The sequence below is a fragment of the Pararge aegeria genome, chromosome 6 (assembly GCF_905163445.1).
Source record: "Pararge aegeria chromosome 6, ilParAegt1.1, whole genome shotgun sequence".
Lineage (NCBI taxonomy): Eukaryota > Metazoa > Arthropoda > Insecta > Lepidoptera > Nymphalidae > Pararge > Pararge aegeria.
The window spans coordinates 2,869,816-2,894,125 of NC_053185.1; the positions used below are offsets into that span (position 1 = coordinate 2,869,816).

The following is a 24,310-nucleotide window of genomic DNA, read 5'->3' on the forward strand; positions in this document are numbered from 1 at the left end:
TGCAAGGTGTTTCTGCAATGGCTGGCACCAGTGTTGCCCAGCAATTTTAAGTTAATTAAAAAGTTTCCAGAATATATATAAACTCAGTTAACGACGATCAATTTTGTGCATATCGTTTGAACCTTATGCGAAAGGCGGTGCGAATGACGAGCCATGCGTGTAACCCACGCCATTAAAGAATAGATTTGTAAAGGACGACCGATGTTATGTTAGTTCATTCGCACGCATTTTATAAAACTGCTAGCTGCACCCCGCGGTGAATAAACCGTCTGTTTGTTTTGTTAGAACGCAATAAACGGGATGATATTTGGTGCAAAAATACAAATGTTTCTGTAGCCCCTGGGAATTTGACGTGAGAGATTTTGCCAGGACTAAAAATAGCCTTTATTACTCTCCTATCTTTCAACTAACTCTTTACCAAATATCATGTCGAATGTTTGCTTAGTTAGGGCATGAAGTAAGGAGAATCAAACAAACACAATTTTCTCATTTGTAATAGTAAAGATTCCTCAATGGCGATGGTTAGAAATTCCTTATCAAACACGACAAATTAACCCATTTTTTTAGACGTCTAGCTGTTATCACTATCAGTAATAGTCGAGCTGGTCATTCTTATAACTGGATTCTGAGTAGAATCACTGGAATCGCATTCCACCATCAAAATGTCGTCTGGACTGTCATTCCTGTCAGAATTACTCTCTGTATACGTTCCAGTTGGAGACTTGTCCTCGATAACAGCTTTTAGATAAGACTCTCGGTCCATTATAGTTGCGTCTCTAGCTAATGCTAAAACATCCAGCGACATCATACTTTTAGATTTCTCAATCTTACTTATTGGGTGTGCATTTTCGTATATAACTTCGCGACTTATGGATTTGGTTCGGGATAAATTTGTCTCCTTGGTGAAATTGTCACTCGGTGGGTCAAACTTATTGCCGGTGTTAGTACTAGTTGACGGAGCGCTAGAATTTCTCGGTGAGCTGGCTGTGAATTTGGATTTCTTTCGCTGATTCGTTTCCTTGAGCATTAGGAGTTGATCTAGTTTATTAATGGTTTCATTTAGTTCTAGTGCCCACGCTTCGTCGTTTTCCACATCTGTTCTGTCTATAGGTTTCGAGGCTAGTTCTCTTACACGCATCGTTAGTTCTTGGAGGCTTGATTCGTCATCTTTCTCAGTTCCCGTTTGTGTTTCGTCGTGTATAGGATCTCTTTCTGCGCCTACGCCGGGTTCTCTTGGGCCAACTGGTATAGAGTCCTTTCCTGGTGGATATTCCCCTCGGCGTCTATGTATCTCTTCGGATATTTCTTCCAATGCCTTCAAAGATTTGGAATATCTAAACTTTGCGTCTGCTATGAGACGCTGTAATTTTTCTATTTTCTCGTTTTGTGCTTGTAATTGTTCGTCGCACAATTTCTTCTCCTCAAAATATACTCTTGATTTTATGATGTTCCGTTTCAAGTTTTCTTCCAGTTGGGCTGCCTGAAATAGAAATACGTTTATTCGTTAAGTGATCTCACTTAGGTCATTGGTCGTAAGAAGCTTCGACGTAAGAGTGAGATCCGTTCTACCGAGCGGCCAGGTGCGAAGAGTATAGCAAAAAGCAGTAGTGGAAGAGCTTTTTGTGACAGAGCTCTGTGCTCATTGTTGTGTTTTGTTCTGAAGCGCATGGTGCCCAATGTAATTACACGCACTTTATAACTACGCCTCAGGTTGATGAACAAAGTAAGGCACTTTTTGAGACGCGTTCCTTGCATGCCATGTTGCTCTACTTACAGGAGATGGTTGTCCACTAAAACTCAGTAAAGTACACAAAAGAATTGAAGTAAGATGTCGTGCGAATAGTTGGATATAGCATCTGGAAGCTACGGTCACTATTTGCTGTACGCGAAGTACATTACTATACAGCTAATTAACGGAAGTCAAAGTAGAAAAATAATGATCAAATACCTTTCGTTCGGCCGTGATATACGCAGCGGCTTTCTTTTGATGCTCACGACCACTTTCTGCTTTCCTTTTCTCTGCGTCCATAACCTAGAAAATATATAAGTCAAATATGAAGAATTCTTAGATATTAGATATTTTTTGGGAATAATGTCTTTTTGTGAGAGTTATAAAATAAGTTTTTCTAAACGCGACGTCTCGCCTTCTTCGTCGTTTTCTTCATAACTGAAGGTCGTCTGTTTCTTCGTAGAGTTTTTTATTACAGCTTTCCAGATGGAAATGTTCTATCCTCATCCTTTTTGATATCCAGGTTATTGGGCAGGCGTCGGGCAAAGTGACCAAAGTAGCTAAGAATATTCTTGTAGCACAATGTGGAGAGCCTGGTGTTGATACGTAGCTGCTCCCGGCGCCGTCTCGGTTCCAGGTCGTATGGTGTGAAATGTGTTAAACGTAACAACACACACCAAAATTAAAACACTGGTAATTTTAGTGTCCATTTTTTTTTTTGCATAACATTCTACGTTATGTGTGATTAGTATTTATTGTAACGAAAAATCAAGAAGGCTTTCATTAGATACTTCAGAAGCGAAGCGAAGAATGTGATTGTTATATTATTGTATTTTTTTTTTCCTTTAATTAGGATAAAGAAACGTTTTTTTCATTTCTTGACTTTATAGAGTTTAGACATTTTATTCTGAAACTAAATTGAGAAGTCTAAAGTAGTCTTTACGCAACGTTTGCCGTGGAAAAGGACAGAATTATTTTTACAGCTGTCAATTTAGTTTAGAGTGTATTGTAAAACAAATTCGGCACTATTATCACATTCAAGTTTTCGCTACTATGTCCGTCTTTATGTGGAAAATGGGTATGCGATAGTTCTTGTTCTGTGGTACCTGGATGATGGCATGGTTGAGGACCTCCTGCCAATTGCTGTCAAACTGCCACTCGTCCTGTTTACTGACGAAACGCTGCTCCGCTAGTTTGACCGTTTCTTTCGCTGCTGCGTGTAATTCTAAAAGTACGAACAATAATAAATGAGAATTGTGGTTATTCTAAAGTAAAGTATTTCTTTAAGATTAAATCTATGAAGTTCTTTAGCATATTTCCCACTAATAGCGCCCAGCGGTTTAGGTAAAATTTAAGTATTTATTTTTTAAATTTTGGGCATGTTTAACCTTATTTACGCGACTAAAAGTTGCAAAAAAGTAATGTACGCGCTTTAAGCAGTTTAACGCGCTTCTAATATCTAGTTGTTTGCCTTGAACTTACGAACTCTTGTTATGACTGCCCAAAAAACGGACCATAAAGAAATATATTCAATTTAATTATATGTGTTCGTAGAACGCCGTGCTTTTGACGGAATTACCAATACTTTTAAATTGATAATCGCAACTGCGGATATCCATATAAGATACAGGACAAAAGTTTTGAAAGAATTGCGAAAAAACATGCGGATTTTTGAAGTTATACTTCTTTTGGCGCGTTAGGAAAAAATGGCGAGAGTAAAGCGAGTGTTAGTTTTTCTAAAAAAGGTTTGACAGTTGACTTTCAATAATCCAAACAATACCGTTTTTCTATTGTTAGTGTAGTTTTTTCTACAAACGTAGTATATGGCGAAAGTTAAATATTTGGAATTATGAAATATACTTATGCACCCTTCAACAGTATTTCGTAATTCGGTTACACGTTGTATATACAACTTTGATACCTATCATATTTAAGTTTTTTAAATTAAACCGCACACAATATAAATGATGATATTTTATCATCATTTATATTGTGTGCGTACATTGTGTGTACATTAGGCTTATGCAGTAACAGAATACAGACACATGCGTCTGATAAGATTAGCGTATACAAATGTATGTTTTGCTTATCAATGACCTTGCAGGAATTAAATGTTTTATTTCGACTCTAACGAGACTAAATTTATGACAATAAAATGCATTGTCGGCATGCATTTTCTGACGTCAAATTGGGGAGCTACCCGTGCACCCACCGGCTCCTCGCACCAGACCTTCCTGGGTGTAAGGGGAATTTGTATTTACCCACACACCCATTGCGTTAGGGTAAGAATTTTTTGCATACAATAAGTTTAAAGTTTAACATTTGTAGTCATGAGTTGTTTTTAGGAGTGTCTTTATATTTCCACTAGCGGTCCCTCGCGACTTCGTTCTCGTATGTGTCAACCTTAAAAAATAGTCATATGTTGACGCGGACTGTTTTTAGAACTTTAAAGAAACAATTCACCTGTGTGTTATATTTAGTGTTTTTGAAGTCATACTTCGTTTGGCGCGTTAAGGAACAATTATTTGAGTAAATTGTTATGATGCGCGCGCACACCATTACGAAAAACCGACACCCTCAAGTTAGCTATAGTACACATTTTAGTTTTTCAAAAAAAAGTTTTGACAGTGTACCTACACTTTCAGTTGTCATAGTCTGCGGGCTCATACCAAAATCTCAAATTTGAATGTGAGTTAAACTTGGTTGTACGATAATGAGATCACTAGTTATTATGCGTTATAATAAAACTTTCAATGTATTCATTACTTAATCAGTTAGTGTGGTTTTTTTCAACAAACTAACAATAAGGCGAAAGATAAAATTGTATCTTGTTACTCCAAAGAAATATAACTTTTAACGCGTGTACTTAAGTACACACACGTTTTTATTTATTATTTCATCATGTTAGGTGTACAATAACGCGTATTTTCATTTCATTTCATTTCAATTACCGACATACTTTTGCAACTTTGCAACTTCAAGTACTTAGTTGAAGCAATAAAATGTATACAATGCCAATTCAAATTGCGTATTGCGGAATGTGAAATGAATTTGGCTAAAACCAAATTTTAAACCCGGTAAAATGAAAAAATGACTGACTTATGGGAGCCCTTTAATATTTTTTTGTAGTATTTTTTATAGCGGCAACGGAAATACACCAACTGCGCTAATTTCAACTGACTATTACATGACCTACGGACTGACAGTGGAGTCTTAGAAAAACTCTAAAAATAATACACTTTAGTCTTGTTGAGAGACTCAGACACCGCAACGATACCAGCTTGTGTTTAAGTTTTTATAATAAGTTTGTTATAAAAAGTTGGAACTGCGCCTAAAATAAGTTCGATATTTGTGGTTCGATTCAAAGTCAAAGTCAAAGTTAAATATACATGTGATTCAAAATTGATAAGTATCTATATGCCATTTCTTTATTCAAATAGCCACTTTTCATGTGTACATTTAAAATATGACATAGAAGTTCTTCAACTTAAAACAAAAGCTACGAGGGTTCCAAACGCGCCCTGGTCTAAGAAGAAGCCCACAAAAGCCTTAGCCGTTTTTTGTTATCACCATCTCACATTGTCATTTAAAACTTTTAAAGAATAAATAAATACGAATAAATTGTATACGTTGTTTTGTTATACTTCTCTTTTTTTATTTACTTTTTGTGGTGTGCAATAAAAGTATATTCATTCATTCATTCATTCATTCATTCAAAGAAGCAACCTGGTTAGAGTTATAATTTATACCCAAGTATTTTTATCGTTGACGTAGTCCTTAATACTATAATAGGACTTTTCAAGTGCCAAGCCACGTGTATCTGGTATGTGCAGTAGTAGCCTAAATCGTATCTGCAGCGTTACGTAATCGTTACGTTACGTCACCGTTATTGGCCCACTTATGCAAATTAACTGAATTGAACCGTTCACACTTGTATGTTGATTTGTAGTATGCTGTGAGGTTTGATGTGGAGCAATAAGCAACGCTGTCTCTCCCCTTTAGGAGCAGGGAATATCTGCCAAAGTACAAGACCACGGGCACTTTTGTTCAGTGACAGCCGTATTTTGGATTTCTGACGAAATATATATGTTTATTGTATCTGTGATATGCTTGAAAATCAAAAGTACATTAGCGGAAATGAAATCTTAGTAGATGAAGATGTCTACCGTATTCTTGGAAAAACAGAATGTAAAATGCGAAGATATTATCTTAGTTCACTTTTAAACGATAAATGGGCACAGGCTTTTTTTAGTTAATTTAGTAGTTAAATAGTACGTTGTTAGCAAAACTGAATAAACTATTAAATAATAATAATAATAAATATACTACGAAAATACACACGTCGCCATCTAGCCCCAAAGTAAGCGTAGCTTGTGTTATGGGTACTAAGATAGATGATGAATATTTTTTTATGTATATAATACACATAAATACTTATAATATATAGATAAACACCCAGACACTGAAAAACATTCATGTTTATCACACAAACATTTTCCAGTTGTGGGAATCGAACCCACGACCTTGGACTCAGAAAGTAGGGTCGCTGCCATGCAGGGTAAATAATTATGACTTAAAGAACTGGGGTTTAATTTTATTGCATGTGAAATAAGATGTATATATGGTCCAACGGTAGCAAAACTGAAAACATTGTAAAATACGTTAGAAAAAAGAATATTTTTAAATGAATATAATCATGATTGCTGTAAATAATATTTGTATATTTGCATGCCGAAATGGTAGAATATGTTGAAACAATTAAACTCATTGTGAATTGCTATTACTATTATAAATAAAATTTCTATTTCTACGAATTATGAATTTAATTGCATATGTCTCCATGCTATATAGGCCACGCAGAGCGCCCGCCACCATTTTCAAATATAAAATATATATACCAAAATTATGTTCTTTTTTCCATTATTCCGATGGCCAGAAAGCGCAGTGGGCAGCGACCCTGCTTTCTGAGTCCAAGGCCGTGGGTATGATTCCCACAACTGGAAAATGTTTGTGTGATGAATTTCAATATTTTTCAGTGTCTGGGTGTTTATACTCTTATATAATTCATAAAGATATTCATCAGTCATCTTAGTACCCATAACGCAAAGCTACGCTTACTTGGGGCTAGATGGCGATGTGTGTATTGTCGTAGTATACTGATTACTGATACGAGGTGATATATTACATTCTTTCGTTTAGACCTTTAGATATGTGTAGGAAGGTCTTCTCCTAGGCGTGGGGCTCTCGATGTCGGAGTTGCGGCGGGGCCCAGCGAGGCGATATTAATTTATCTGACCGACATCACTAATTGGAGCTGCAAATTAGTAACGAAGGTACCAGGGTACGTTCTACTAACTCACCATCGGAAAACTTCATCAAAAGTATGGCATTTTAATTTTTACTTGTGAGTATATTTCTAAAACGTCCGTTATTGAGCCTTAGATAAAAGGTAAAAACTGTCTCATGTAATTCAATTCCAACTATCTTGGAAACAAAGCATATGACTACCAAAATTAACTTTTACTTATTTTCATAAATAAGGATATTGATTTAGTTTTTTTAGTTTGAAAACCGGGAATGTTCTTTAAAATTCCAAGATGGCCGCCGAGCGCCGCCATAAAATGTTTCGATATTTTTTCCACTCCCATTCAGCCATTATTGAATGCAGTGCATTGTGTCCAGAAACAGTGAAAACGCTCTACGCACGTCTCACTTCACACCCGCGGAATGATAGCTCACAACCTTTTCCCATTTACCCGTCTTATGGTACACGTTTATAACATTAGAGGTAAAATAATTACTGTCAACTGCATATGGAATGAAGTGACTGACGTAGTCGAACAGGCGGTTCGAGAAACACTACTAAAGTGGAGTGGTTTTTGATGCTTCAACATTAGACGTGTACACGGTTTCTGTATGTTCTTAATTCTGTGATTTTGTCACAAATCCCTCAATATGGGTATCAAATGAAAGGGCTTGACTAGTAGAAAGTTTTTTTTTTTGAAATTTTTCTTTTATTTGTACCAAATTCAGAAAATAAGAACAATAGTAATTAAAATATTGTTTGTATAATAAGAAAAGTTAGGAGAAATTTGGAGGAATTTCCATAAACCATTTTTGTTTGTAAAACATCGACTGCGCCAAGTCCTTGACCGCAATGGCCTTGGCGGAGTCAAGAACAAGGCAACTCTGGCGTTGCACCCCACAGGAAGCTGCCGATTTGCTATCTACCGGTGCGATAGCGTACATAATACAATGATTACAATGTACATAATGTTGTTAGCACTGCGTGTGTAATTTAAAATTGATGCCTTACGGCTCCGAAACGCTTTCGGACAAGAAAAGGTTTGGATTCAGCGAGCAATCGAGAGAGCTATACTCGGAGTATTTATGGTTTATGAAATAATACAATTGATGAATTTTTTAATAACAAGGTTGCTTGGAAGCATCCGGCTCCGCTTTCAGCTCTCACAAGATAGAAAAATGCCTTCCGATCCGGTGGTAGAATCACTACAAACAGACAGACTTAACGTTTCAAAAGTGCTTATATTAGGCCTACTTGAAATAAATGAATTTTGAATTTTGAATGTCATTAGTATAGAACCGGTGTTTTGGACGACCTTCCTGGCGCAACGGTGATCGCAGTAATTTCATATGGGAGGTCCGGGTCCGGTTTAGGTTCTCGGGTTGGTCGGGGTCGGGAAAACTACGGGGTGTTAAAAGTGTGTGTGTGTGTGTGTGTGTGTGTGTGTGTGACCAGATGAACCGATTTTTATTTTGTTTTCTTGTTTGAAAGGTGAATTTTTCGGAAGTATTTCTTAGCTATGTTTACCATACGTGAAACTTTTCGGATTCTATTTACTTTATACATTGGAAAATTGTACTGACGTTCACGTTATTTGAACGGAATGTTTATTAATGATAACAATATGTTAGTTTAGCGTTCAAATTTCACATCAAGGCTGTGTTCAAATTGTGTGACTCACCACTAGCCCTCTGGAACTGCACCGCGGCGCGTTGGCACTCTGCCCGGGCAGTGATCGCAGCCGACACGGCGTCGTGGTACGGCCGGGACTTGTCCACACACGTGCCCAATCTCTTCGTGAGCGATTGCAGTCTACAGGATGTCTCGTTCAGGAGCAGGTGGAAAGTTTTCATGGATTCCTGATAGCAAAAAATTTATAAACTTCAAAAATAAGCTACTAAAAATAATTGGCCAGTCTCTTTCTCTTTAAAAATAATAAATATAGAATTAGTTTTTTTTTCCCTTGTTCATAATTTTGTATATTTAGTTTTTCTTTTTAATAATAAATATACTACACACATCGCCATCTAGCCCCAAAGTAAGCGTAGCTAGTGTTAGGGGTACTAAGATAGCTGATGAATATTTTTATGAAGATAATACACATAAATACTTATAATATACAGATAAACACCCAGACACTGAAAAACATTCATGTTCATCACACAAGCATTTTCCAGTTCTGGGAATCGTACCCACGGCCTTGGACTCAGAAAGCAGGGTTGCTGCCCACTGCGCCAGTCGGTCGTCTTTTTGGAGTTATATTTTCATTCACATTATGTAAAAATTATGAGGGTAATTTTTTACCACCGTCACAAAAAAGGACACCCTGAAGTTACCTATAAGGTTTGACAGTGTACCCTTTCAATTCAATTTCAAATTTACAAATTCAATTCAAATGTACGGGCTAATTCCGGTGATTAAATTGATTCAATTGTACAAAAATCTAAAATTTTAATGTTGATTGAAACTTCGTTGTCGGATAATGAGTCTATTAGTATTCCACATTTAATTGTGTGTATTATGTCCATTCATTTAAATATGTACAAATATTTAATGGTTAAATATTTAAATAAACTTTATTAAATAAGATAATCCGTTATAATGAAACTTCCAATGTATTAAATAACTTTTTTTTAATGGTTTGTGTCGTTTTTCTACAAACGTAGAATAAGGCGAACGATAAAAAAATTTAAAAGATCTTGTAACGCCGAAGGAGTATAATTTCTAACGCGTGTACACACACGTTTCTTTTTACATTTCCTTTACGTGTTATATTGTCCGCCTTCATTTAGCGTCGACTTGAAAAGTTATGTTGTAGCTACCTTTAAGTTGAACACCTTAGCCACCATCCTACCACCACCACCACCACCACCACCACCACCTTAGCATTATCATATGTCAATGTATTGCATATGATTCTGTTGGTGGTGCTTTGAATAAATAAATACGTTCCGCTGAGCATATGTGCATATGTCAATCTTTAAAGGTTGAATCATATGCGGGCGAAGTCGCGGGAGACCGCTAGTTTATAATAAACGTGGGGTTATAGAATCAAAAGAATATCAAAGAGTTGATTCAGGTGTCAGATGAAACTCAAGAGACGGGTTTACACATTCAAGAACAGGTTGCGCAAGTAATAAACATGTTATGGGGAAGTAAATAGTAGAGCTTGTACAGGTTGTACGCTCCATAACTGGGGTCTTAACGATATTTGGAATACTTTATGATATATTATATTATTTATAGTTGGTAAGTAATAAAATAAATGAAAAAAATAAAGTTTATGAGGATGTTTATTACTCTTTCACACGAAAACTACGGAAACAATTTGACTTAAATTTGGAATGAAAATGGATTACACACTGCTTTCTATCTCGGAAAAATATACAAAATCCCGCCGGATTCATAAAAAACCATAAAAACACGGTCGAAGCCGCAAGCAGCAGCCATAAAAGCTATAAAATTATAGTAGCTTTGACCACTGATATCTCGTATTTTAGTCCTCAGCGCTTTCTTCTTCACTTGAACGACTTTATTGCATATTAACAGAACATGAAATAACTAATTTAAAATTAATAAACTACACCAAGTTTTCAATTTAGGAACATGCATTAAGAGTGTCGTGTAAAAAATCGTGTTTGTATGTAAGAGTGCGTGTGTGTGTTTGTGTGTGCCTGTGTGTGCTTGAGGTTTTATAAGGAAATTTAAGCTATTAATAGATATTTCGCAGTACTTTAATTTTATGTAGTATTTGAGGCATCTCACTTTAACATACTCTATAGATGGGAAAGTAAACTGTAAAACAACTATGTTTTCTCCTAGTTACTTAAGGGATGATGGGGCTGGCATATCCGTGTTGAATAATAGTCCCAAATAATTAAGGATTTAAAAAAAAAAAAAAAAACAATTTTTTCAATGATTTGTGACTTTGAGTGATGTTACGTAAGAAACTATGGGGTACCAAGGTGCTGGAGTGGCGACCCCGCAACCGTAACCGCAGCGTTTGTAGTCTCCCGACGAGGTTGACAGATGATATCATAGGAGTCGCATCTAGATTTTTATATTCAGTATCTAGATTCTAAGTATTTATGTATATTATTCATAAAAATATTCATCTGTCATCTTAGTACCCATAACACAAGCTACGCTTACTTTGGGGCTAGATGACGATGTGTGTATTGTCGTAGTATACTTATTTATTTATTTATAATAATAAAGCTGCTCTAGAGCAAGACTGAGACGCAGTTATAAATATACCAGCTATATGGTATTAGTAATGAAAATATTGTTTACCTACATAATAAGACGAGTTAGAAAACAGAGTATACACGGTGTGCGTTGATCGTAATCTCAGTAACCGTGACAGTCACAATGTGTGACGTACCATCGACCATGCAGTCGGCACATAAAATGTCTGATCAAATAACGTTGCTTACAGAACCCGTATACTATAAGCTCTCCGCTGCAGGATTCATGATCATCATCATGAGCCCATTTCAGTCCTCGTCTGGACTAACGCCTCTTCATATGCATGCAGTGGCGTGCACTGGGTTTCTTACCAGGGTACACATACAGCAGGAAAATTGCATAAAATGGAAAAAATCCTCCTCCTATACGGGCTATATTTCAATTTGAGGGTATGCATTGCTTTTGTGCATGTATGAAGTGCACGCAACTGTAAGCACGCTATCTTGCTCTATTGCTGGTGAGCTGCGTCCAATTATTCCTTGCTACCTTAGGATTGCAAATGTATAATCGATCGATCGACCCACTTTAAGCGTTCTCCTCTAGACAACCCTTGATGGAAGTATCAAGTAAGGTAAAACGGGATGAAGCAACAGGTCAAAAGTTTTAGTGATAAAAAAGTTACATACACTTTACTACTACTTTATTTATCTCAATTTGACAAGTTTTATGTCCATTTGATAGATACCTACACGTAACTAAATGCGCAAGCGCAGTACATTGGTTCAATTAGCTACGATCTGTGCTTGGCTGTCATGTTTACTATATAGCTGCCCATAGAACGCAGGCGTTCATATTATCATTTAGACATACGGTCTTCACAAAAAAAGGTACACTGGGATAGTTGTTCAGTGTTTTGTCACGCTCTAATATATGAAATGTGAGTGACAAAATACTGCATAGCCATTATCATGTGATACGTTTATTTGTAATACCTTGAATGTTTAGGTGAAGAACTTTTACTGCAAACATTAGAATTTTACTTGACTTAATTATTTAGTGACGCGTGGTGATGGCAGATCAGGATAAAGTTGTCACCACACTTTCTCTTCCCGGTGTCGTACGAGGCGACTAAAAAAACATAATGAGGAGCAGGCAGCAACGTGCTTTGTGCTACTTCAACCATCTACTGCGCTCACCAACTCGCTTGCCCAGCTTGGTGATTATAGGCAAGCCCTTCTATTGGCCGAGACCTATAGTCTATAAGTGTACTGCTTTAGGCTAATATAAAAAAGCAGATAGGTAAAAATAATTACCTAGCCTACGCAGTCGAGTTTTTTAATGCTCACGGAGGCGTGCGAGCTTTAGAAGATGGTTGTGGCGCACATGGGCTACCTAGGCTGTATAGGCATTTGCCTTTCCTTAGCCAGCAACACTTTGCAGGGCATGCAAGGAAACCGTCCTACAAAATGTCCAGTTCTGCTGTTTATAGGAGATGGTTTTCCACGTTCTAAAAGGCTTAGTCCGTCCAAAATCGCCGGTTAAAAAAAACGATTTCACTACATAGATAATTAATTATTTAAGTTCTTTTAACCTCCCTTATCAGCAATCTTCAACTTTCTGTAGTTTAGTATTTTATTAAGATCGACTGCTATTGTTGTCTCTGTTTCAAAACATCAAAGGTCACTACCATTTAATAAAACACGATACAAAAATATTATGTATATACTGAACAAAAAATTCTAATATAAGAATTGTAACCTTTGATATTAAATATATTAAGACGCGGAAACAAAATGCTATTGAATTTTAAGAGACAAGGTAAATAGACGGTACTATTGCTTAGTGTTTTTATGACAAAATATAAGTCTTTAATAACGAAAATTGAATATTATATATTTATATTACAATAGACTTACTATAAGCACATGATGCAAATTAGTGTTGTATAGTTTGATACAAAAGTCATTGAGTAAAACAGCGTTGAGTATGTACGCATTTAGAATATCACACCGAGGGTATTTTTGGACTGCATTATCACTATAATTTTTTTTTTTTTTATTTATCGTCACCTAGCCCCAAAGTAAGCATAGCTTGTGTTATGGGTACTAAGATGACTGATGAATATTTTTATGAATAATATACATAAATAAATAGCAACATTCATATAAACACCCAGACAATTGTATCAAAGGGCTGCCCACTGCTTGTTCTTCTATACCTTTAAGCCGTGGTCCACCATGCTAGCCAAGTGCGGATTCGTAGTAAAAAGGCGTTTGAAGTCTAAACGCCTTTTTAGAACGTTATGAAGAGGCTCGCACGATGTTTTTTGACCGTTAAAACAAGTGATATTTTAATTGCTTCAGTCTAAAACGCGCAAAACTTCAAAAAGTTAAAGGTGGGAATGGAATGGGAATCAAACTCGGTCGCAACGAAATAGAAGCAGAAGCCCCAACCACTAGGCTTCTGCAATTTAGGACTTCTACGATCCGAATCAGTGGTATTAAAATGTAAAGAATGGACGTTTCAAAAGTGCTCCAAAAGTTTCACATAAAAAAGTTAATTAAATAAAAAAATGACCGACCGACTTAATAATGTTGTAGAAAGATTAATTTCTTGCTATTGTAGGTTTGAGTTATAACAACCAAATCACAACTGCTCATAACCTTTTGTAATCTTCATCATCAGCTTTACTTAGCCAAACGGTGCTTTTAGAAAGAAAATAAACAAGTTACTTAAAAAAAAATAGTCAAATAACTATAGGTGTACCTATAATATTTAAAGAGTTCCCTCGATTTTTCCAGGAACCCTCCTATAGATCTTGACCTGATGAATGTATACTACCCGAATGAACGGTACTTTTTATGTGGTCCAACCACATGGGAATCGGTTAGTAATTGAAAAAATTCTGAGGTAACAAACGTCGTTAAATAAAAAAAACGTCGTTGAAAACGTTCACACATAATTTACCTAACAACTTCATGCTACCTAATGTCTGTATTAATTTTCAAAACTTGATAAATATAGCCAAACGTTAACATACAATAATTAAAGGTACAAGGGTTCTAAACCTGCAAACGTTAATGCACATGTATACGTTAATATAAAAACGCCGTTTTGTTCACGGATGACTAGTTTAAATTAAAAGGTCGTGCAGTACACACGCATATACGAGTACTTATCTACTCTATAGGCGAGTACAGTCAATAGTCAATAAGTATGCATTGATAACAAGGTCTTACATTGTTGTTACGTGAATGTTGGCTGTATTTAGTAACGGGATCACAAATTACTAACGTTATCTCTCATCAATGATATTGTAAGCACATTGTATTAGTATGAATAAAGATACTATAATTTCTGTAAAATCTTTGAAGTTGGTCAGCAAAACAATATGCAGGCAATAATAGTTGATGTATATTATACTATCAATTATTATGTATCGATGCGTAATGTGTTTCACAAGGAACAACTCTGGGCCCATTTCAATTCCCGAAACATATGAATGGCCATTTACTATACAACCATTGTAAAGCCTCTATGGGAGCGACACAATATGAAACTTAGTAAAATATGATATAAGTACTAATACAGAAATGTTTGAATCTCTTGTGGAAATCTAATCAAATGACAGTAAATAGAAATAGAATTTAATTAGTAGCGTGTGAGTTCACACGTATCGCGAATATGTAATAAAATATGGAACATACAAATGCGAAGAAGCCTTAGTAAACGCATAATTATAAGCCCTCGAATCATTTACCCACTTACCCTCTTGAATAATTAAATTTTCTCTAATCTTTCCTGCTATTAAATTACCAACCAATTACGTGAAGCGAAACGAGAGCTTGCCAGCGCCATATTGAACGGAAATTCCGTCGCCGATCTTCCGCCGCAGAGTGCAACAGTTTATTACATAATATAAATCACTATTATCGGGCACACTTCGCGGAAGATTGGTTGATCTGTTGGATCGTCAATCTCGGCGTCTGTATTGTAATACGTTCATTGATCTTCTGTCAACATAAAACCGACAAAGCTAGTGATTTAGATCTAATTACCTAATATTCGTTCTTTAAATATTTTTATAGTTTCTTTAAAATGATTGATTGGGAGCAAATTTAGTTCCAGATCAGTTTTGACTATCCACTTGTTTCCGTTAACATCAGATCGTCAAAGATTGAGATTTAAGGGATGTGATTACCAAACATTGATTCTTTACATATTTTAAGCTTCATAAAAAGCTGGTACTAATGTACCAGCTTTTTAGGATCCATTTAACTTTCGCGCGGTGTTAAGCTTGGCTATACGTATACAATGTGTTAACTATGTTCTGTAGCAGATTTATCGCGAAGTTCGGCACATTGTCCTATACGGAAGGCTCAGGTAACTCCGTCTCTTTAATATCGATTATGTACCGACAGCTTTACGTGCTTTACGTTATTATCGTGGCCAAATTGGGCCATCCATTTAACGAATTGTTTCAACTTTTAGTTGCGTTTACCAGAATTATCTATGCCACACCTAGTTTCGAGGTGTTGCTTCAGGTGCAAGAGCACAAATCTGTCGATAAACCATGTTTATCGACCACTATGATCACTTATGCAACTACTTAGTCTATTCAGTATCTAAATAGAAGGTGAACAATTAGAACCTAGGAGAAAAAACACTAAAATTGGGTGCGATATTCTTCACAAAGTTTTCCATATAAGAGGACAATTTAAAGTAGCTCACCAGCAAACAATATGAAGAAAATACTTACATCTAATTCCAATTCCAACTTATTAATCTCGTCAGTGGCTGCGTTCAGCTTTTCAAGCTCCACCTGAAAATTTTTGAAGTATTTGAGACAGTCGCAAGGTACCAGCACGCGATCCCACACATGGGGTAGAAGCAAGCAACACGAAGAGACGGGAAACAACCGAGACATCGTAAAGTAAACGCAATCTCAACAAAACTATATTTTTATCGTTATCTTTTTAGATAAATATGACATACGCCTTAGTATAATAACGCATAGTGAATTCCGGCCGAGTTAGCTGCTGGATCTTCACAGTAGGAAATTTCTTCTCGGTGACAGCAACAATTGATTTGAGTCTAAAATTAAAATGAATGAACTGCGATAATTTAACTTTTAACTAACCACTTAAGCTAAATTGATAAAATTAATACAGAACGCCGTTATTTTCTAGAAAAAGGACATTGTAAAAAGGATAAGTTTAATTTAAGTTTAAAATGCAATCGAATTATCACTAAAATGTGCGTAACTAATAATATTATCAGTAAGTAAAAATGTAAATTAAAAAGATTCCGTGTTTTCTTCTTTATATAGATCTAAGGCACTTTTACACATTAAACGTTTTTGATCGTTGAATATTGGCGGCTTGTAAAGTATAGCTTCGTTTTCTTGCGTGAGTCTCTCTTTCTATGCGTTACTATTTTAAGTCGTTATAATAATATCAAAAAACTGTACCTTATGTTTGGATAGTTTCCTGTCCCTACGTTAAAAAGCGCCTAAGCAACTAAAAAAAAATGAATACTTACATTTAATACATCTCTCTTAAGGTAAGGACCTTGGTATTGTAAATAAATTCCACGTTGAATTCTTATTGTTACATTTTATTATCAATTTACATACATTTTAGTTATTTTCGAATTATACACGCCTATAATTTTCAAGATATAAAAATATTACGCATTCATAGAAGTAGTTTAATTGTTTCAAGTGATTGATTAAGAGCTAATTTAGTGCCACATCAGTTTCCATTGCCCACTAGGTTACCCCTAAGTGCGGCGAGTGTTTTAGGTTTAAGAATACTACAACCTGAACTCTGGTAAGAGAAGAGGGGCATTTTTAGAACTCTCTTATTTGGGTATCTTCTACAAACAGGCGTTGTTGTTTTATGCCCAAGCTTATCTACGAAACTTCCTACCACGTTACTACCGAATTGTCGCAGAAAAATAAAATTGATTGTCTGTTTGAAGTCTATATACAACGTGTAAATGAAAACAGAAATAATAATTCAGTGGCTACAGAGGTACATTATTTACTTTGTCTGAAACTTATCTGTGAACCCGAAACGCTTTTCAGTAAACCATTGCCATGGTTTTTACTGTTTTTACAGCCCTAACATGAAATGCGAAAGTAAAATCAAGTGTCTCCTGTCCAGTGACACCTAATAAAGTTATTAGGTACGCGTCGCATATCGTAGGTACTATGCACGTCTTGGTCTTGTATCTTCAATAGGGTTGTCAAAAGTAAACATTTAGAATGTTTTCAATTAGTTTGTAGGGAAAAATAAATATACATCTTTTGATTTAATATTTTTACAGGGTGATTCCTTATGAAATTTACTTATGCATCCTTTAACAGTATTTCGTAATTCCATTACACGTTGTATATACAGCATTTTCTTAATTGCATACGGAAGTAATTACGGTATTTATAGCAATAAAAAACATTCCTTTATGTCTTTTTGTCTGGTGTGTTTATTCCGACTAATTTCTGAAACTGCTGGGCCGATCTTTACAGAACTTTCACAGGCACGTAGATGATTACGTGATGCAAATTTAAAATTAGTGCAGTATTTTCATTGCTTATCGATTATAGGCCAACTTTCTTCTTTACAATATTACTAGCTGTTGCCCGTGACTTCATCCGTGTTTGCTTTTTGCTTTTGTTTTTGAAGCATCCCAGAACAGTCTATTTGGGAGATGTGTGGAATTCAACTAAGGTATTTTTCTACAGATATATAAGTTCTTATTTTTAAAATCGGATGTAGTTTTTATAAAAGAGCTTTTCCAATGAAGCATATATCTCTTTAAATAACTGTTTTGTTTAGGTGTAGTTCGTAATCTTATAAACTCGCGATATCTCAGCGCAGGCAAAGTAATGGAATTTATAGGTAAAGTGTTGCTACTTTGGGTTACATTTTTGCCATTTTCTTTTTGAAAATAAATTATTACTATACAAGTTATATATTTAATAAACTTTATTTTGGCGAAGAAATGGTAAAAATCGGTCTAGTAACTTCGAAGCCCATTGGGTATAGACAAACAAAGAAACAAAAAAAAATTCCACTCTCTAGCATAAGTATAGATAGAAGTAAAAAAGTTCAGAAATAAAAAACTTGTTCTAGAAGGGCACTATATTAGCTCACATTCATTGAAAATATACAAAAAATTATGCATCTCTAACTTTTTGTAAATTGATCTCATCCAGATTTGTAAATTACACAATTAAAGAACTTATAAATATTACAATATTATAATTATTACAGTAATGGAATGGTTCAGTTGTACTAAAGTATAGGATAATTCCTAAATCTGTTTATGATATTGAACACTTTACTTTTGGTAAAGGTTAATTATAAGAATGACATAATATTATAAAAACAGTAGGTAGGTAATTTTAGGCCGAATGTGAATTAGCTATAAAGTAATAATATTATAAGAAACATAAAAAATATGAAAGAAAATGAGATTACAATTGAGTAATATTTAAATATGGATATTAAGTATATAAAAACTACCTAAGCAATTATGTATTTTTATATTTAACATCAAACACAAGTTATTCCGCTAACACTAAACAACGATAAACAAAAAATTCCTCCGGTGGTAGAAGTTAGCCTATTATGTTCATAAGAAAAATAAAAGTAATTTTAAATCAAACAAACACCAAACAAAATAATGCATAATTTGGAGATTCATATCAATTCAATTCACTAAATTGTATGATATTTATAAAATCATATCAATCAAATAAAGAATATAAAATAAATTACAGCATCATGCTGGTATTTAAATTCATAATAATAAATCATAATATATTGTTTCAGTTTCGCAAACACTATTTCATAGTGTTGCACTGAACTAAATTAATAATTTGAATTTCTAAAAACTAAGTGAAAAAATAAATCTAAGTGATGAAAAAATAAAATCTATGTCACTAGTAATAATAATTATTATTAAAAATGTGCATTACACTGGCATAAACTTAAGTGTTTAGAATTTACTTGTTTTTAATATAAAAATACTCAATAAAAGTTAATAGATAAACTGTTTTCGATTATACACCTACTTGTAACTAAATAAACAATGTTTATTAATATTTTTGTGAAAAATATTTAATAGATAGCATTAAGGATATCTACATTATTGACCTCGGGAGGTAGATAGTGAATAAAAACAATACAATGTCGCCACAAATGGCTTTGCAATAATTGTAACATAATGTAGATATATTCTATGATTTTAAAGCTTTCTTTCTTGGTGTTAGTATGGGCTTGAGTTTGATAAATGACAACAGTGCAAGATACTCTCTTCACTAGGCTACACAAATATCTGTTAAATTACAGCGTCTTATCGATCGAGAAGAAGCACATTGTCATACGTTTTTTTCAATGAAAATGAGCACGAAACGATTTGAATCAGAGATTTGCGTTACGTAGTGCACAAAGGACCTGAAAGTTATTGCAGTATATAATTTTGTGATGAAATTTATGTTTGACTTCCGTAGTCGCTACTTATACGACAGATGTGCAATCGTCGCGTCGCACCGCGACTGACGCTCCTATACTAAATATTATGAAAAGTAATTACGTAGACAACGCGCGACTGTCTTGGGTGTTTTAACCATGTGACATCCTTGACGAATAACTCGAACGCGTCTTTCGTTTAGTTAGGGCAGAGACCTACGGAAATCGACCTTCATAAAGTTCGTTAAAAATAATTATTTATAGCTTCTTAATTAATTTACATCTATGATGCTTAAATGTGTGAAAAACTATATAATACACATCAATAACTATGAGTTAGTTGTGAATAATGGCACATATACTCTCGAGATTAGTTGGTGCAGTAAATATTTTATTGAACATAAAGATGCTGTTAATAACCATAATAAGTATCGAAAAAATAATAATTAATAAAGTTGAAATTGACATATATAGTGATTGCAATGTAATATGTCTGTGGACAGGAAACAGTCCCATAAGGTACCAATGATAACATTTATGTCAAACAAGATCTTTTCTCATTAATTTGCCTCATGATTAAATTCAGTTTCACATGCATAAATAAGAAATTGGACCAATCAGTGAATATCACTGTCACAAATATATTTCCCAGATACAAAGCGTCGTTTCACTAGTGAAAGTCGATACCCGCTGCCAATGAGTTCAAACTCAATGCCAGACAAAGTTGCACCCTCGCAGTTGAACTGAGAAGAGATAGTTGCATAATTCGAAGGCCCACTGCTCAGTTCAAACCTAGCTCTCAGGGACCCTACACCTCTGTCTTCAGAGTGCTGTGACAATTCTGTGAATCTCCAGAGAGCTTGTTCATTTTCTGCAATCCATGTATTTTTGGGCATAGCAATTATGTTTGTCACTGAACCACTTATAGGCACACACACAGAAACATTAAGCAATGGTGACGGTGGACTCATAGCATGAAGATTATACTTGTAATCTACTTTAAGGTCGGTGTGATCTTGCTCACACTTCCAGTGTGCGACCATTTGGAAAGGGCACGAGGCTGCACCGGTTTTTGGTCTTATTTGATATTTTAGTATATCCACATTAAAGTATTGTGCTGTGGGATTCTTTTCTGACTGTCTTTTTAGCAAAGAAGTTAAAGCAGGCATATTGAATTCCACAACTGTAGTGTCGCGAGTGGACATCATTGCGTTTATACTAATAAGCTGCTTGTTGGGTAATACATTATCAAGTCTATGGATATTTTTCAGCCTAAAGCAGAGTTTCGCTGGATTGGGATTATTAGCGAGCACACCTACTATTCCAGTAGGAAAAGAAAGCATCATATCACCTGACATTTTTACTTGACATTTTGACTCCTCTGTTCCACGGAAATAAGAATGTATAATTTCATGAAAAGCGACAGCTAAAGGTATTGTATCTGCCATACCAATAGTTAGAGGCGAAGGACCGCGGGACCCTGAGGAGCCGGCTGTTCGGAAGTCACCTTCAGACCGTCTCGACGGCGGACGTGGTAACGAAATAGTAGATATTGTTGGTGTTGACGTTCGGAAGTTGGGCTGAGTCATTTCACCAACTTCTGAAAAAAGATCGCCAACGTCGGCGGTTGAAACTGGGGTGGGACTTTCAAGTAAATTCGACTGGTTTGCTTGTAATGGGGCATAAGGGTTTGAGACATTACCATGAGGGGAAGCTGGGTTACTAGCACTGGGACTGGGGAAAAAATTCAAATCAACCAAGAAGTCACTGCTTGCTTTACTAGCATTAACATTTGACCCCCTTCTAGTTGTACCAATGTTATATTTTAAGCCTATGTTTTCTACTGTAGCTCTAAGCTCGTCCACACTTGCAGACATTGGAGCATTTCCATTGCTAATAGGTTTTATTTCAACTCGTATTTTTTGTTCCCTTTCTTCTTCTGATTCTGAGTCAGTTGAAGAGTAAACACTTCCCTTCTCATCTTTAGGTCTTATACAAAAACCTTCCTCATCAACCTCCGGAGAGTTCATTAGATCCTCTTTAGGTGTTTCTTCCTCTTTTTCCTCCAAATCAGACTTATCAGCTGCATTAGAATTTTCAGATATTTCATCTTTTTTCTTTTTAGATTTTTTTGGTTTATTTTTTGCCCTTCTATTTCGAAACCATTTAGATTCACGAATTGTATTTCTATTCATGTTATCATCTTTATCTGGAGCCACACCAGTGGCTGGTGTTCCACTGGGACTGGAAGGAGCCGAGCAGGGAGCACCACCCTCATTACTGACACTGGGTTCATCTTTGCTCTGAAAATTTGGTGTAAATAAATTCAGCAGAGAAGTGGTTCTCCTCGAAGTCTTAGATGCAAATGATGGCTCTTTTTTAGGTGGTTTAGCTGCCTGTGCAGGCTTGTGGGACCCATTAGACACTGTGGATATCTGGTCTGCTTCTGATATGGAGTTATTCGCAGATCCAGGCTTTGGGAGATTGGGAATCAGTTCCATTAAATTTGCCTTCTCTAAAGCATTGTACTTTTCCACAAGAAACTGTTCTAAAAGCTTTTCTACAGTCAATTCAAGGCACTGGTGCTTAAAATCCCTATGAACTTGGCCCATTAGGTCATGATTGTTTTGAATAATATCAGCATAGGCACTGACAAATTGTTTCATCTGTTTTAAATGAGCTTCCTCCACATCTTGGAAGTGCTTACAGGTTTGTGTCATTTTCTTTTCAAAGTCCTGTTTCACAAGACTGTACTTTTCTGCCAGCTGTCTAAAGTCTTCATGTAGCTTTTTAAGCTTAACTTCAGCTTTTTCAATGTCTTTAGAGGAAGAATTTTCTTTCTTTAGCTTGTCTAGCTCAGCTGACTTAGATGTGTACACATCCTTTGCTTTCTGTAATGCTTGTTTTGTATTTTGTATAAGTAATACAACTTCTAAAGTACTAGATTCAGAATCCTTAACAGCCTTGTGTTTCTTGTGAAGCTCTTCAGCATAGCGAGCAACATCTTTGACCAGCTCGCTGACTTTTTGAAACATGTGTTGATGTAAATTGGACAGTTTCTCAGCAGAGCACTTCAAAACGCCCCAGAAGGGTGCAAAGGTGCCCTGAGCGCAGTTGCTGTTCGCTTGTTTAGCTAACTTAGTTAAAAGTTTCGAATTCGACTCTTCTATGTTCGACCTCTCTCTAAGATACTCGGAGAGTTCCTTGCTGGCTATAAGTCCGAATTTCATGTTTTGATATAAAATATCGTATCCATTGTGCTCGTTGGAGAAATAATCTACAAAATTGACACTCATCTTTGCTGGTGCGTCTGTAACGATTACTTATTCATACATTATCTTTCATACACTACTGACCTGTATTCTAGGGTCGAGCTCAGTCTCACCATTGTCGTCAGCTGGGATAGTGAATGAGGATTCTTCCATTGTAGTACCTGCGACTACGAAGCCACCCAATCTCCTAAATTACATCACCGACACAAATCACAATGCATGTAGCGTCACATTCACTGAACTGTTTCATAAATACTTTTAACACACGGACATGACTTAAATTCTTTTAATATTGTGGCTATTTGAAAACACCTTTAAAAATTATGAATAGATCAGTTAAATTTTCTAAAATTAGTACATTTAAAAGTAATCAAAGAAACAAGATGACGTCCACTTTCACGACGTCAAATCATAATAATAGACAATTTTATTCATTTTTTAATTTTCGTGTAGGGTTTGCCTTAATCCGATATTAAAATTGACTCGATAGATCGTCGAATCGATTTTATTTTAATGTAATGAGAAAGAGGATTCATGTTTAAATTTTTTAATCAAATTAGATGTTCGATTTGTGATTGTCCAAGTTCCATCTCCGCTGCGCACCTATAGATTTTCGGAGTTTTAACAAACATGGTGAAGGAAAAAAATATCTGCACGCCAGAGAGTTATTCATAACATTCTCAAATGCATGTAAGGTCTATCGATGGACACAGTTATATTTAAGTAGGTATTATTTTGTATTTTGATATACTCCACCATCCTATCGTGTATATTTTTTATACAGAATGGTTTCAACGTTTACATCTATAACTTCGTCTAATCAGTGCGTATTTCAACTTAAAACCAACCAATGATTTGTTAAATTACTATGTTACTTACTACTACGATCGAATAATTTAGAAATTATAATTTTTGTGTGCTACAGTCTAATAAACAGACAAAGTGCAACTCCACCTAAGCTTTAATTAATTAAACTAATTAATGGGCCTCTTTCCAGGACTTGTTGATTTGATGATTGTTGTTATGGTTTGAAACGTATCCGCACTTAACATTGACAAATTGACAGTTTAAGTGCTTAAATATTAGAATAAAACGAAACAACCATCAATATATGTATTCATTTATTCAACAAACACACAAACAAATCTTAATAGATTATATTATCCCAAGTTTATCTATTGAGTATGAATTAATTGATTCGAAGATATCACTTCACTATATTATATGTCAGTTAAAATATAGTTAGATTGTTTATGGTATAACTCTTCCAATCTAAAATGTAATGCTTTTGTACAGGTTAGATAATCTTTCTCTTTCTTACTTGTTACAATATTAAGAG

The 24,310-nt window shown here is 35.3% G+C and overlaps 2 protein-coding genes across 3 annotated transcripts; both read right to left on the bottom strand.

Moving 5' to 3' along the window:
* Positions 1-478: 478 nt before the first annotated feature.
* Positions 479-23,365, bottom strand: LOC120624221 (SH3 domain-binding protein 5 homolog). 2 transcript variants are annotated; one of them, XM_039890640.1, is made up of 6 exons: positions 23,056-23,365; positions 15,982-16,044; positions 8,716-8,893; positions 2,836-2,954; positions 1,949-2,032; positions 479-1,480 (listed from the first exon to the last, which is right to left on the bottom strand). In XM_039890640.1, the coding sequence occupies exons 1-6, from the start codon at positions 23,122-23,124 to the stop codon at positions 572-574; spliced, it is 1,422 nt and encodes a 473-aa protein (XP_039746574.1). In that variant the 5' UTR covers positions 23,125-23,365; the 3' UTR covers positions 479-571. The 2 variants fall into 2 exon arrangements, with proteins under 2 accessions (XP_039746574.1, XP_039746573.1); XM_039890639.1 differs by lacking the exon at positions 23,056-23,365 and having other exon boundaries at positions 15,982-16,149.
* Positions 19,209-23,057, bottom strand: LOC120624220 (F-BAR domain only protein 2). Its single transcript, XM_039890638.1, has one exon. It carries the CDS (start codon positions 22,993-22,995, stop codon positions 20,317-20,319), a length of 2,679 nt encoding a protein of 892 aa, XP_039746572.1. The 5' UTR covers positions 22,996-23,057; the 3' UTR covers positions 19,209-20,316.
* Positions 23,366-24,310: the final 945 nt, after the last annotated feature.